Raw genomic sequence first — 12,756 nt, forward strand, 5'->3', positions numbered from 1 at the left:
CCCAAGAAACAAAAGTCCAGGACCAGAAGGCTTCACAGGTGAATTCTATCAAACATTTATAGAAGAGATAACACCTATCCTTCTGAAACTATTCTTCAAGAAATTGGAGAAAAAGGAGCACTTCTGAACTCATTCTATGAGGCCACCATCACCCTGATACAAAAACCAGACAAAAATATCACCAAAAAAATTATAAACCAATATTGCTGATGAACATAGATGCAAAAATCCTCAACAAAATACTAGCAAACCTACTCCAACAATACATTAAAAGGATTGTATACCATAATCAAGGGGATTTATCTGAGGGCTGCAAGGACTTTTCAATATCCACAAATCAATCATTGTGATACACCACATTCACAAATCGAAGAATAAAAACCATATAATCATCTCAACAGATGTAGAAAAAGCTTTTGATAAAATTCAACATCCATTTATGATAAAAATTCTCCAGAAATTGGGCATAGAGGGTACATACCTCAACATAATAAAGGCCATATATGACAAACTCACAGCTAACATCATACTCAACAGTGAAAAGCTAAAATCATTCCCTCTAAGATCAGGAACAAGACCAGGATGTCCACTCTCACCTCTTTTACTCAACATAGTTTTGGAAGTCCCAGCCACAGCAATCAGAGAAGAAAAGGAAATAAAAGGAATCCAAATTGGAAAGGAAGAAGTAAAACCATCACTGTTTGCAGATGACATGATACTATACATAGAAAATACTAAAGGTGTCACCAGAAAACTACTAGAATTCATCAATGAATTCAGTAAAGTTGCAGGATACGAAATTAATACACAGAAATCTGTTGCATTTCTATCCATTAACAATGAAATATCAGAAAGAGAAATTAAGGAAATAATCCCATTCACCATTGCAACAAAATGAATAAAATAACCAGGAGTAAGCCCAGCTAAGGAAGCAAAAGACCTGTACTGTGGAAACTGATAGGAGGCTGATGGGAGAAATTGAGGATGACATAGATGGAAAGACATACCGTGTTTTTGGATTGGAAGAATCACTATTGTTTAAATGACCATACTACCTAAGGCAATCTATAGATTCAGTGCAATCCCTATCAGATTACTGATGGCATTTTTCACAGAACTAGAACAAAAATTTTTTAATTCATACGGAAATACAAAAGAACCTGAATAGCCAAAACAATCTTGAAAAAGAAGAATGCAGCTGGAGGAATCACGCTCCTTGACTTCAGACCATACTACAAAGCTACAGTAATCAAAACAGTTTGATACTGGCAAAAAAAGTGATACATAGATCAATGGAACAGGATAGAAAGCCCATAAATAAACCCACATGTTTATGGTCAATTAATCTACGACAAAGGAGGCAAGAATAGACAATGAAGAAAAGACAGTCTCGGGCTTCCCTGGTGGCGCAGTGGTTGAGAGTCCGCCTGCCGATGCAGGGGACACGGGTTCGTGCCCCGGTCGGGGAGGATCCCACATGCCGCGGAGCGGCTGGGCCCGTGAGCCATGGCCGCTGAGCCTGCGCATCTGGAGCCTGTGCTCCGCAGCGGGAGAGGCCACAACAGTGAGAGGCCCGCGTACAGCAAAAAAAAAAAAAAAAAAAAGAAAAGACAGTCTCTTCAATAAATGGTGCTGCAAAAACTGGACACCGACATGTAAAAGAATGAAATTAGAATATTCTCTAACACTATATACAAAAATAAACTCAAAACGGATTAAAGACCTAAATGTAAGACCAGATACTATAAAACTCCTAGAGGAAAACATAGGCAGGACAGTCTTTGACATAGATCGCAACAATATTTTTTTGGATCCATCTCCTAGAGTAATGGGAACAAAAGCAAAAATAAACAAATGGGATCTAATTAAACCTGAAAGCTTTTGCACAGCAAAGGAAACCATAAACAAAATAAAAAGACAACCTACAGAATGGGAGAAAATATTTGCAAATGATGCAACTGACAGGACTTAATTTCCAAAATATACAAGCAGCTCATACAGCTCAATATCAAAAAAATAAAAATAAAAAAAATGGGCAGAAGACCTAAATAGACATTTCTCCAAAGAAGACATATAAAAGGCCAACAGGCCCATGAAAAGATGCTCAACATCACTAATTATTAGAGAAATGCAAATCAAAACCACAAAGGGGTACCACCTCACACTGGGCAGAATGGCCATCATCAAAAAAATCTACAAATAATAAATGCTGGAGAGGGTATAGAGAAAAAGGAACCCTCCTACACTGTTGCTCGGAATGTAAATTGCTGCAGCCACTATGGAGAAGTGTATGGAGGTTCCTCAAAAAACTAAAAATAAGGTTGCCATATATTCCCGCAATCCCACTCCGGGTCATATATTGGAGAAAACTCTAATGCAAAAGGATACATGCACCCCAGTGTTCATAGCACTATTTACACAAGGCAAACATGGAAGCAATCTAAATGTCCATCAACAGATGAATGGAATATTACTTAGCCATAAAACATGATGAAATAATGCCATTTGCAGCAACATACTAAATGAAGTAAGAGAAATATTATATGATATCACTTATATGTGCATTCTAGAAAAATGATATAAATGAACTTATTCACAAAACAGAAATAGACTCACAGACATAGAAAGCAAACTTATGGTTACCAAAGGGGAAAGGGAGGGAAGGGATAAATTTGGAATTTGGGATTAACAGATACACACCACTATATATAAAATAGCAAAGATCTACTGCATAGCATAGGGAGCTATATGCAATATGTAAAAACCTATAATGGAAAAGAATCTGACAAAATAGAATCTGACAAAGAATATATACACACACACACACACACAACTGAATCACTTTGCTGTACACCTGAGACATTATAAATCAACTATACTTCGAGAGCAGAAGTGGTTTTATCCAGTCACAGATAACAAAGCAACAGCATGTCATCCTGACCACAAACAACAGATGGTGACAGTGAACACTTATACCCTTTGCAATAAATATGAACGATTTAAGGAATAGCCTCAGGAACCTAATTTTGTTTGCAACTTCAGAAGCTTCTGTACTAACCACCCCTACCTGACCACACCAGAATTGGGCCTGGCATTTAGATGATCCTTAACAAAGAGGCACCCCTTACCTCCATTTGTGGTGTAAAGTGCAGGGAGTCCAGGATTCTTGGAGCCCACCTTGACAATTGCCCTGATATGTATTTTTAACACCACTTCCATTTCAAGGGTCTCCTACAAGAGAAGAAAGAGTGCACATGGAGGGTGCCTGTGCCCTCTGATAGGTGTGACCTTAAAAACAACACTCTAGAAAGGGGTTAAAGAGAAATTGGGAGTTGACACGACCCCCCTTGGATTCTCCTGGAGTTCTGCCCCAGTATTTTTGACCATTGTGACCCCCCAAGGACACAAAATGCCAATTCACATGTGGGGCAGGCCAAGGCCTTCTACCTGTCTAGCAGGTCCCCCACAGAGCCACACTCAATGGCTATCTGCTTTGCACTGAATTTTATTTCACTAAACTATGGGAAAAGATACTGAAATGGAATTCCTTCAAGCCTCTTCAAGCAAAGAGGCCTCAGAAGCTACTTTATCTTGAGTCTCTTGAGCCTTTTTCTTAGCCCCACACCAAAAGAGAGGAAGGAGCGCCAGTATACACAAAGATGCATTACGAGGGGCTTTTGAACACTTCCCAGTACAACATGGTGAAGCTGAGCTCACTGTGAAACATGAACGGGACCAGGCAAATTTGCTAAGAGGAAGGGAGGCATTAGTAGGTGAAAATCATGTCCTCGGTGTAACCCAGTTTCTCCAAGTTAGGGTGTGTGGCTCTCTGGATCAGGGGTGGTGGGCCACACACCAGGATGAATGAGAACCCCCCAGGAGGAGGGAGATGCTCCTTGATCGTGTCCTCAGTAATGAAGCCTGACTGTACTTCCAGCCTGAGATTAAGCAGAAAAAAGCTGTTGCGGTGGCCAGGTTGCGTCCCTGACCCCAGGCCCCCTCCCCGCCCGCCCGCCCACCCTCCCTCAAGCCGGGGAGAGGGACACAAGGCTACTTGCCAAGGCTTAGACATCTGCACTACTGCTCTCCGCAGAAAGCTGGGAGTAGAGGACGTGGGGGGCCCAGGGAGCCCTTTTCAGTATTTACCCCAGACCCCAGGCTCACTGCTGGGGCTCCGAGTCCCTGGCTGGTGTCTGCCTGCTGTAAGCACCGGCGCGGGTGAACGCCACTGTGAGACAGATGCACCCGGGTGCGGTGTGAATCGAGGCCGTGAGCAGGAGCTGTCCCGGGCAGAGGGCGCTGTGGTTGTTTGGGGACTGGCTCGTTTGGGTGGCGCCCTCTGCTGGGCAGTGAGCTGTATGACGAGGCAGGCCCAGCTCAGCGCTGGGTGAGAGAGGCAGCCTGCCAGCGTGAGGGCTCTGTGGGGGGCAGCGTGCGCAGTGGCGGCCGGGGCTGGCTGGGGCTCAGCTTATGAGGACTGCTGTCCTAGGTGAGGTGCGGGGTGTGGGGTGAAAGGGTCAGTGGCCGTACGGGAGGCAGTGTGAGTGATGGCTCTGTGGCATCAGATGGCTCTAATGCTGTGTGGAGTGGGTGTTCAGGGTGGCCCGGGGCCTCAGGGTCCCCCCTGACGTTCACAGTAGTGTGTGGAGTGCCGCTGAGATATCGGACACCTACCCTCTACTGCCCTTACAAGCAGGTCATCCCAAATCCTCTCTCCCTCAAATTCCTGCATTTCCCAAGTAGAGACATAGTCAAAGGCCTCAGCCAACCAGCCCAGAACCAACCAACCCAGGGACTGGCCCCTGACTGGGTTAAGGGTTGGAGATGACCCACGGTGGGGACAACGGGGACCTTACCAACAGGAGGCTTGTCCAGGGTGTACCACAGGTTGAACTGCTTTGGGTGAGTTCTGGCAACTTCCTCAAGCTCCTTTCTCACCAAGATCTCCTCCTCTGTCTAGAAAAGAAGCAACATGAGCCTCACCCCTCCAGGGCGTCCTGCTTGTTCCCCAGACTCAGCACACAGGTCAGCACGTTCCTGCCCCAGCCACCCCACTCTAGCTTGAGTGCTCCCTGCAGACTCTGGGCCAAAGAGTTCTGCTGAGGCTCCGACACAACAAACGCCCTCTTGTGGAGGGAGGCGTTGGGTGACTGCCCTCCAGCTGGAAGGCTGTGTCTGAACACTGGGGGTCCCAGCCCAGCTCCTGCATCCACTCTGAGCGCCAGGCAAGGCAAACCGGACTGGCCCAGGATCTCCTGCAGGGAATGCGAGGGGCTAAGGCAGTGATATATGACATGATATATATAATCTATGGCACTGGAGAGCTACAGCAGAGGGAGATAGAGGTTGTAGCCTCCGCTGGGGAAAGTGCACAAAGCCAAAAGATCTGTTGCAGGCTCAGAGATGCTGCACACAAGACCTGGACCATAAAACTCATCACGATCCTTGTCCCAACAATTCTACTTCTGGGATTCTGTTTAACAAAATAATCTAAGCCTGGGCACAATTATTCATCACTGTATCATTTATAACTGTGAAAACTGAAAACAACCTGAATGGAGGAGAAGATTTAGTAATGATGGTGCGACTTGATATAGACTGATGAAAATATTTATAAAGAGTTTTAATAAGAAAATGCCTGTGTGGTAATGTTGAGTAAAAAAACTAAAAATGAAAAACTATATATATATATATACAAATATAATTGTGAATATATAGCATGTATAGAGCAAACAAAAGAAGAAGTACATTATTTATATACTTCCATATTTTCTGAAATTTCCACTAAGGGCAAGGCATCTATGATTTTACATTGGGAAAAGCATAGAATTAAAGAAAGAAGGAAAGCTTAGTGCTTATGGTTGTTTGGGGAGACAGAGTTAAAAAACAAAAACAAATGGAAAAACAGGCCTGGACTCAGCTTCTATGGCTGCCAGCAGCCCTACTTGAGCCCAGTGAGCCCTCCCATAGCTGCAGGCGCCCGAGCAGCATGACGATGGTGAGTGGGGAGGAAAAGAATGCAGAGGCCGGCTCAGCAAACAGTGGAACATTCCTTCCTCGCTCAAGGCTGACTCAGCAGAACTGACCTGGTTGGCACAGACGAGGGACATCCTGGTCTTGTCACTGGGCTTCTTGGTGATGCAGCGGATGAGCTGCAGCATGGGTGTAACCCCTGGAACACAGCTGGCAGGCAGGCCGGGTTTCCCTCCCCCACTGGTGCTCACAGTCCCTCGTCTGCAGCAGCTTCGCAAGTTTCCTTGGCCCCGATTACTTCTCTCACTTCTGTCCCCAGAACTCAAAGTGCAGAACCACCCTTCATTTTGGTTTTCCCTTCTAATGTAACAATCCATCAAAAGCACTTCTCATTTTCACATGGAAGCACTGGCTTTGAAACGACTGCATTTCACGTCTAGCTCCCTAACTGTCTGACTAAGGTGAGTCAGGCACCTGTCTGAGCTCTTCAGTGTCCTCATTTGTAAAACAGATTTAATGACAAGTAAATGTGACAGTTTAAAGAATGCCCGTTATAGTGCCTGGCACGTTGCAGTTCTCCTTACACGTTTGTTCTCATCTTTCAGGCATTCATTTTCAAGGGATGGGGAGCATCAGGCTTGAACAGGATCCAGGAGCCCTTGGGGGCCCGTGTGGGCCTGCCCAGCCTGGCCCTCAGCCTCACCTTAGAGGCTCCAGGGGCTCGTGGGGCAGCCACCATGCTGGTTAAGGGGAGCAGGGCGTCCAGGGTCAGTGTCGAGACCTGTCATTGACCCTGCATCCTCATCTCAAAGAGCCAGGGAAGGAACCTCTCACATCACCCCTTCTAGGACCAAATGACTCCGAAGTCAGAAAGGTCTCAGGGCTCACCCTGTGGATGAAGCCCCCAGTAGCCTCTTGCCTGTGCCCCCAGCAATCATTCCCAGGTGATGGACCAGTTTATTTTCAAGCTCACTTGTTTTGTATGGTTTGAACACAAACCTCCCCGAAAACAGAGAGGATACTTCTGATGTCTACAGCTCTTGACTGAGCCTGCAAAACATCACTGAGTTCCTTGGGCCTCCCAGAAAGCAAGTCCACCTAAGGGAGTGGCTATGCCATTTTAAACCAGAGGAGAAAGCCAGGGTGGCCTCCTTAGCCAGCCCTGGTCCACCGGGGCCCAAAGTGGGAGTAGACCCTGGGCATCCTTGGGGGAATAACTGCACCTCTTCTTCTGAGGAAGGAGAAAGGCAGGCTGAAGTTAACATGGAGTGTCACACAGCCCTCTCACCCACAGCAGCGAATGAGTAAGTGATGAGTGTGTGAGCAAATGGATGAGTGTGCATTCCATCCATCCATCCACCCATCCTCCAGTTTTCAGCAACAGCAAGTGCCTTTCATGCATCAGGCATTGTGCTGGAGATACAGTGATGAGGAAACACCAAATCACTCCCTTACCTTCATGAAGCTTATAATCTCATGAAGTGGGTGTGTGAATGAATGTATGAAGACTTCAAGAACAAGTCCATGTGACTCAAATCTGAGGAGCTTTCTAGAACAATGGAACAACCATAGGCATCTTCTTCCTCCTAGCTGGAGGCCCAGTGTGAACCCCCCAGTACCTGGCCCATGATAGAACAGGCGCCCAGATAGCCCTTGAAAAAGGATGGTGTCCCCAGTTTTCATGTTCTCCAAGTACTGAGTCATCTTCCCCCCTTTTGGATGATTAGGGTGTACATTTTTGAAGTAGATCTGAAAAATAAGGCAGCATGGTTTTCACACCTTCAGCCCCGAGGCCACAGCCACACACAGCTCAAGAATACACTTGCTACCAGAAACCATGAGGAGCAAATCCTCTGCACTCACAGTTGCTCTAAAGCAACACCTGAAGACTTCACTAGGTCAACAGCTTCACTGTTAAATGACACCGCTGGGAAGCCCTGTCCAGGGCACGTGCCCCTTCTCTGCCCACCACCCTGAACAAGCTTGTAGCGGTGAGGCAGCTGGACATGGCAGGCATCATTTACCTTGATAATTAAGTCCACAAAGCCTAGATCCTCATCACTGGACACAGGTGTGTAAGCCCTGACCACCAACACACCATCAAATTTGGCCAAGAGATTAACAGAGTTACCTACAGAAAAGGCACCAGATGTTAAGACTGAGCAGGGCCCAGCCTAAACAGGACCAAAGATTTCTCTAAAGGACTGAGCTTTGGTGGCAGAGGGGGTGCATAGCACAACAGGGTGCATGAGAGGAGGGCCAAGGAGGGAAGGAGCCCAAGTCCAGGATGCCTAGATCCTAGGCCTGCCCTTATCACTCCATGTGCAAGCCTGGACAAGTCACTTCACCCCATACCTGCTCTGACTCCATCACAGCATAGCTGTGAGCTTCACACACAGGAAGCCTACTATCAGTGCAGGCTTACCATGTCAAAGTGCTCTGTGGGACAGGAAGAGCTAATTAAAGTTGGAGGCTGAGTATTAAAAATTAAAGAAAAGTGGGCTTCCCTGGTGGCACAGTGGATGGGAGTCCGCCTGCTGATGCAGGGGACACGGGTTCATGCCCCGGTCCGGGAAGATCCCACATGCCGCGGAGCAGCTGGGCCCGTGAGCCATGGCCGCTGAGCCTGCGTGTCCGGAGCCTGTGCTCCGCAACGGGAGAGGCCACAACAGTGAGAGGCCCGCGTACCGCAAAAAAAAAAAAAAAAAAAAAAAAAAATTACAGAAAAGTGTTTCCTTTTTAAAGCAAAATATGTTGCCTTCATAAAGTCATTTCTTCCTAAACTGTATGTATCACTGGGGTCTATGAATGAATCACAGTTCCCTCATCTGTATCCTGTTCCCTGGCATGGAGCAGGCCTGGGCTTACAGGTATGCAGGGCTCCAGGATTTAAACAGCCATGGACCGTGAGTTCCAGCAGCAGCACTGTGTCTCCCTGGCCCATGGCTCTGCTGAAGGGCGGCAGGGAAACTTTGAATCATGTAATTCTGTCCCCCCAGGGTAGACAGGAACAGACCAGGGTGGCCAGAGACCTATGGATCATGACTACGTGATCCAGTGTCACATGATGGGCTAAGCCACTCAGATTTCTGCTGCATCCAACATGGGAGACTTCAGTGACTAAGGCAATTAGTGGTGAGGGCAGAAGCTGCAATCAAGAGATGCCAAGAGACAAAGGCAAGAGGAAGTTCGGAGCCAGAGTACCTGAGGGGGTAGAAGCTGTGTGTGCACAGGACAGAGAGAGAACATATGCAGACAGAAGCAGAGACCCAGGGAGGAGGAGGAGGAGAAGGGCAGGAGGGAGGGAAGGAGGAAAAGGAGGAGGAGGCACTGCAGGGGCCAAACACAGTCTTTGAAGGGCCCTGAAGCCTGAGGTGCAAACGTTCTGGGTTAAGAAAGGACAGGCTTAGGATGGATAAACAACAAGGTCCTACTGTATAGCACAGGGAACTATATTGAATATACTGTGATTAAGACATAATAGGAAAGAATATGAAAAAGAATATATATAACTGTGTCACTTTGCTGTAGAGCATAAATTAACACAACATTGTAAATCAACTGTACTTCCATAAAATTAAAAAAAAGAAAGGACAGGCTCAATGACTCTGGCTATGCCCTGGCTGGGAACCAGGGATACCCAGGAATAAACACCAGTGGCAGCTTCCTGCTGAGAACTCATCTGATACTGGAAACCTTAGACAGACTCTTTCAGATGCAGCCAACCTGGGCCTGGCCTGGCAGCAACCTCAGAGAAAACGGGGCTGCCCGGCTGGTCCCGCAGACTGCATCTCTAACCAGCTTCATTTCAGCAGAGCTGGCAAGCATGAGCAATCTCCAAGCCTTCACAGCAGACTCTCCCTGAAGCCTCTAAATTACCTTGTGCACTAACTGTGCACTGCCCACACCAGGGCTGAGGAGAGAGTGGGTCACGACAGTTTCTAAGAAATTCTATTTCTCAGAGGTTTTATTCTTCAGCCTTCTTGCCAATAGGGCTGGTCTCACCAGCCAGGCAGAGGGCTGGAAGGCAGGCTGACACCCAGCTCTCATGGATGAAGAGGGAGAGAGGAAGCAGCAAGGAGGCTCAGGGGCCAGGCTGCCTGCCTAGTGGGTAATTTCATCACCTGAAGAGGTGGCGTCAAGCTTTTGTCCCATGCACCCAGGACAAGCAGGTTATGGATGAGGACCTCCACCAGGAAGGCAACAGCACTAGCAGCACAGAGTTTCAGGCTGTGGGCCTAGCAGAGCGCGAAGACTGACGCAGCCACCTGGTGGCGGTACAGATTAGAAATGCGATAACTCGGAACTCTAGGACTGCTAGGGCTCATATCCACAACGGGTCCCTCCTTTCGTGCATGCGTCTGAGGCCCCTGCTGAGAATCCACGTACTGGAGGGGAAGGGCACCAACCCCCTCCTGCCCCTCCAAACCTTCTGGGCCTTTCTCGTGACAGTAGGGGAACATCAATTCCTCCCATCTGTCCTAAGTGCACAGCACTTTACAGTTTCTGAATTTTCACATCCATCAGTCACTTAATTCTCACAACAATGCAAGTAGCAGACAGGCCTGGGAAACCCCATGTCATAGACAGAGTCTCAGAGAGGTTGAGGGACTTGCTTAAGATTGCCCAGCAAGGAGCTGGCAATGGGATCTTAGACCTTCTGACTCTAGACTCGGTTCTTTTCAATGCTCATTAAGATACTGCTTTTGTGTCAGCCCCAATGGAACAATGAGAAAGGGAATGGACTGTCCCTAAGCCTATCTCCCTACCTCTTTGAGCGTATGTGGCTCAGGAAAGGTAGCAGGACAACCTCTACACCTCAGCCGAGTTTCTGATAGGAGCAGAGCGCCCGCCAGGCCCAGGTCCTGGTGACGACACCAAACTCCACTCACCTACAGGAAGCCCTAAGGCATGGTCCCGCGAGGGCAGTCCAAAGCGGAACCTCCGAGTGTTGTAGCTGATTTGCTAATAAAACAGAAAACAGAGGCAGGCTCTGTCAGCTTTCTGGAAGCTTTGCTGGGCAGCTCAGATGCCTGGGAAAGGAGCTCCCAGCACACATACACAGACAGTGTCAGTGGGGAGCAAACTAGAGGCCATGGAATGCCCATCCCACTGCCCTGGCCTCCCCAGCCAACACATTCCCCACCGCTTTGTCTTCCTCTCACATCACCCCCCCATCCTGCTCCTGACAGCAGAGGGGGAGGGCTGACCCATCACCTCTTTCTCAGTCAGGGCCAGCAGGAACTTGGCTTCAGGGTGCTGTAAGGTGATAGGACGTCTCTTCCTTACGTTCTTGTTCTTCGGGGCCAACAGGAGCACAGTGGTCCCAATTACAGGGATGGCGAGGAGCAGGGACGTGTCCTACCAGGCACATGTGAGCAGGGCACCTCAGGTCCTGCCGGCCCCGGGCAGGACAGCTCTCAGGCCCAGCGGCACCCGCTCCACACCAGAGGCATGTATGAAGCCGGACTGTGCCTAAAAGAAACTAGGCAGAGGTAAAGATACTAAACTAGAAGGCAGGCTCAGCCTCTGGTGGACCTGGAGGCGGGGAGGGGCCAGCTACAGATCAGACAAGGAGGGATGCTTTAAACTCCCAGTCTGATGGCTCAGGAGTGCTAATGTCACCAGGCCTTTCCTGCCCATCTGCCTCTATCCTGGCTACAGCCAAGGGTGCAAGCCCTGGCAGTCCCCTCCTTGAGGTGGAAGGGGTGAGGATGCCGCTTCTAGTACACAATTTGGAATGAGGGCCCCAACCCCCAGGGACAGAGCTAGGGAGGGGGGATTAGCTGCTGAGCTAAGAGGGATGGGGCTTGCTTCCTCCACTCCCCCCTTCCAGGTCTGGCTAGGGCAGGGGTAGGGGTGGGGTGAGTACCTCTGTTGCCAGAGCTGCTCCAGGTCTTTGCTCAAAACCCACCAACGCCCACCGTTAGCAGGAGTGAATATATATTTTTAACTTGAAGGGTTCAGAGATAAGAAAAGGAAGCTCTACACACACAAAAGAAAAAAAAAAAAAAACAGATGGAACCAGCTGGGACCAACAGGGCAATGAATCTGACCTCCAACACACCCTGAGTCTCATCTTACTACATTAGCATATTAAATGATGCACCTATTGGTGGCCAGGACCTGACATTAAGGACCAAAAAAGGATAAAAAGGGGGTGGCACCCCAGTCCCTCAGAAAAAGCCCTGCCCCTCCCCGTAGACTACTGCATATGCCTCCACATAGCTCATCTCACTCCTCCTCCGGTTGTCTTTACTCTTTAAAGTTAAACCCCTCTCACCAGCTGGGTGAGAATTTGATCTGTGAACTTAGTTCCCACTTCACCATTCTTTGGCCACTGAATAAAGACTGTGCTGGGTCAATCACAGCTTGGGTTTCGTTATTCGCCTCCTTGAACCCAAACAGAAAAAAAAACCTCCCTCGCCAAGGCTGAGGGCCTCCACTGGGTTAGGGCTGGAGCAGGGTCCATACGACTTAATTCGGTAACAAATTTTGGCATCCAATGGGGGGCCCATTCCGTCTGGTAACTCAGGGCTTACTCGCCAACAAGGCAAGTTAAATAACTGAGCAGTTTGCTCCAATTCTGGATCCCTGAGCCAGTGAAGGCTACTAAATTAAGCTTGAGATCAAAAAGCAGCCAAGAATCAAGTGGGGTGCTCCCCAGGTTAAGACACCCCCCACCCCGGCACATCTCCAAGGATACTTGCTACAGATTGGTGTAGTGTCCAGGCGATGCCCAACACAGGGGGCGCTGACCCCACTTCGGTCGATAAGGCCAAT

General features: G+C 48.3%; 1 protein-coding gene across 1 annotated transcript; it reads right to left on the bottom strand.

Moving 5' to 3' along the window:
- Positions 1-3,766: 3,766 nt before the first annotated feature.
- On the bottom strand, positions 3,767-11,429 carry CYB5R2 (cytochrome b5 reductase 2; the record flags this gene model as incomplete). The annotated part of the gene is given in 11 exon segments (XM_079707811.1): positions 3,767-3,925; positions 3,931-3,938; positions 4,857-4,956; positions 6,087-6,172; positions 6,893-6,972; positions 7,072-7,204; positions 7,593-7,722; positions 7,998-8,104; positions 10,866-10,938; positions 11,191-11,334; positions 11,421-11,429. Coding segments are annotated over 11 exon segments (1,029 nt in total).
- Positions 11,430-12,756: the final 1,327 nt, after the last annotated feature.

This window comes from Hyperoodon ampullatus (assembly GCF_949752795.1).
Source record: "Hyperoodon ampullatus genome assembly, chromosome: 7".
Classification (NCBI taxonomy): Eukaryota; Metazoa; Chordata; class Mammalia; order Artiodactyla; family Ziphiidae; genus Hyperoodon; species Hyperoodon ampullatus.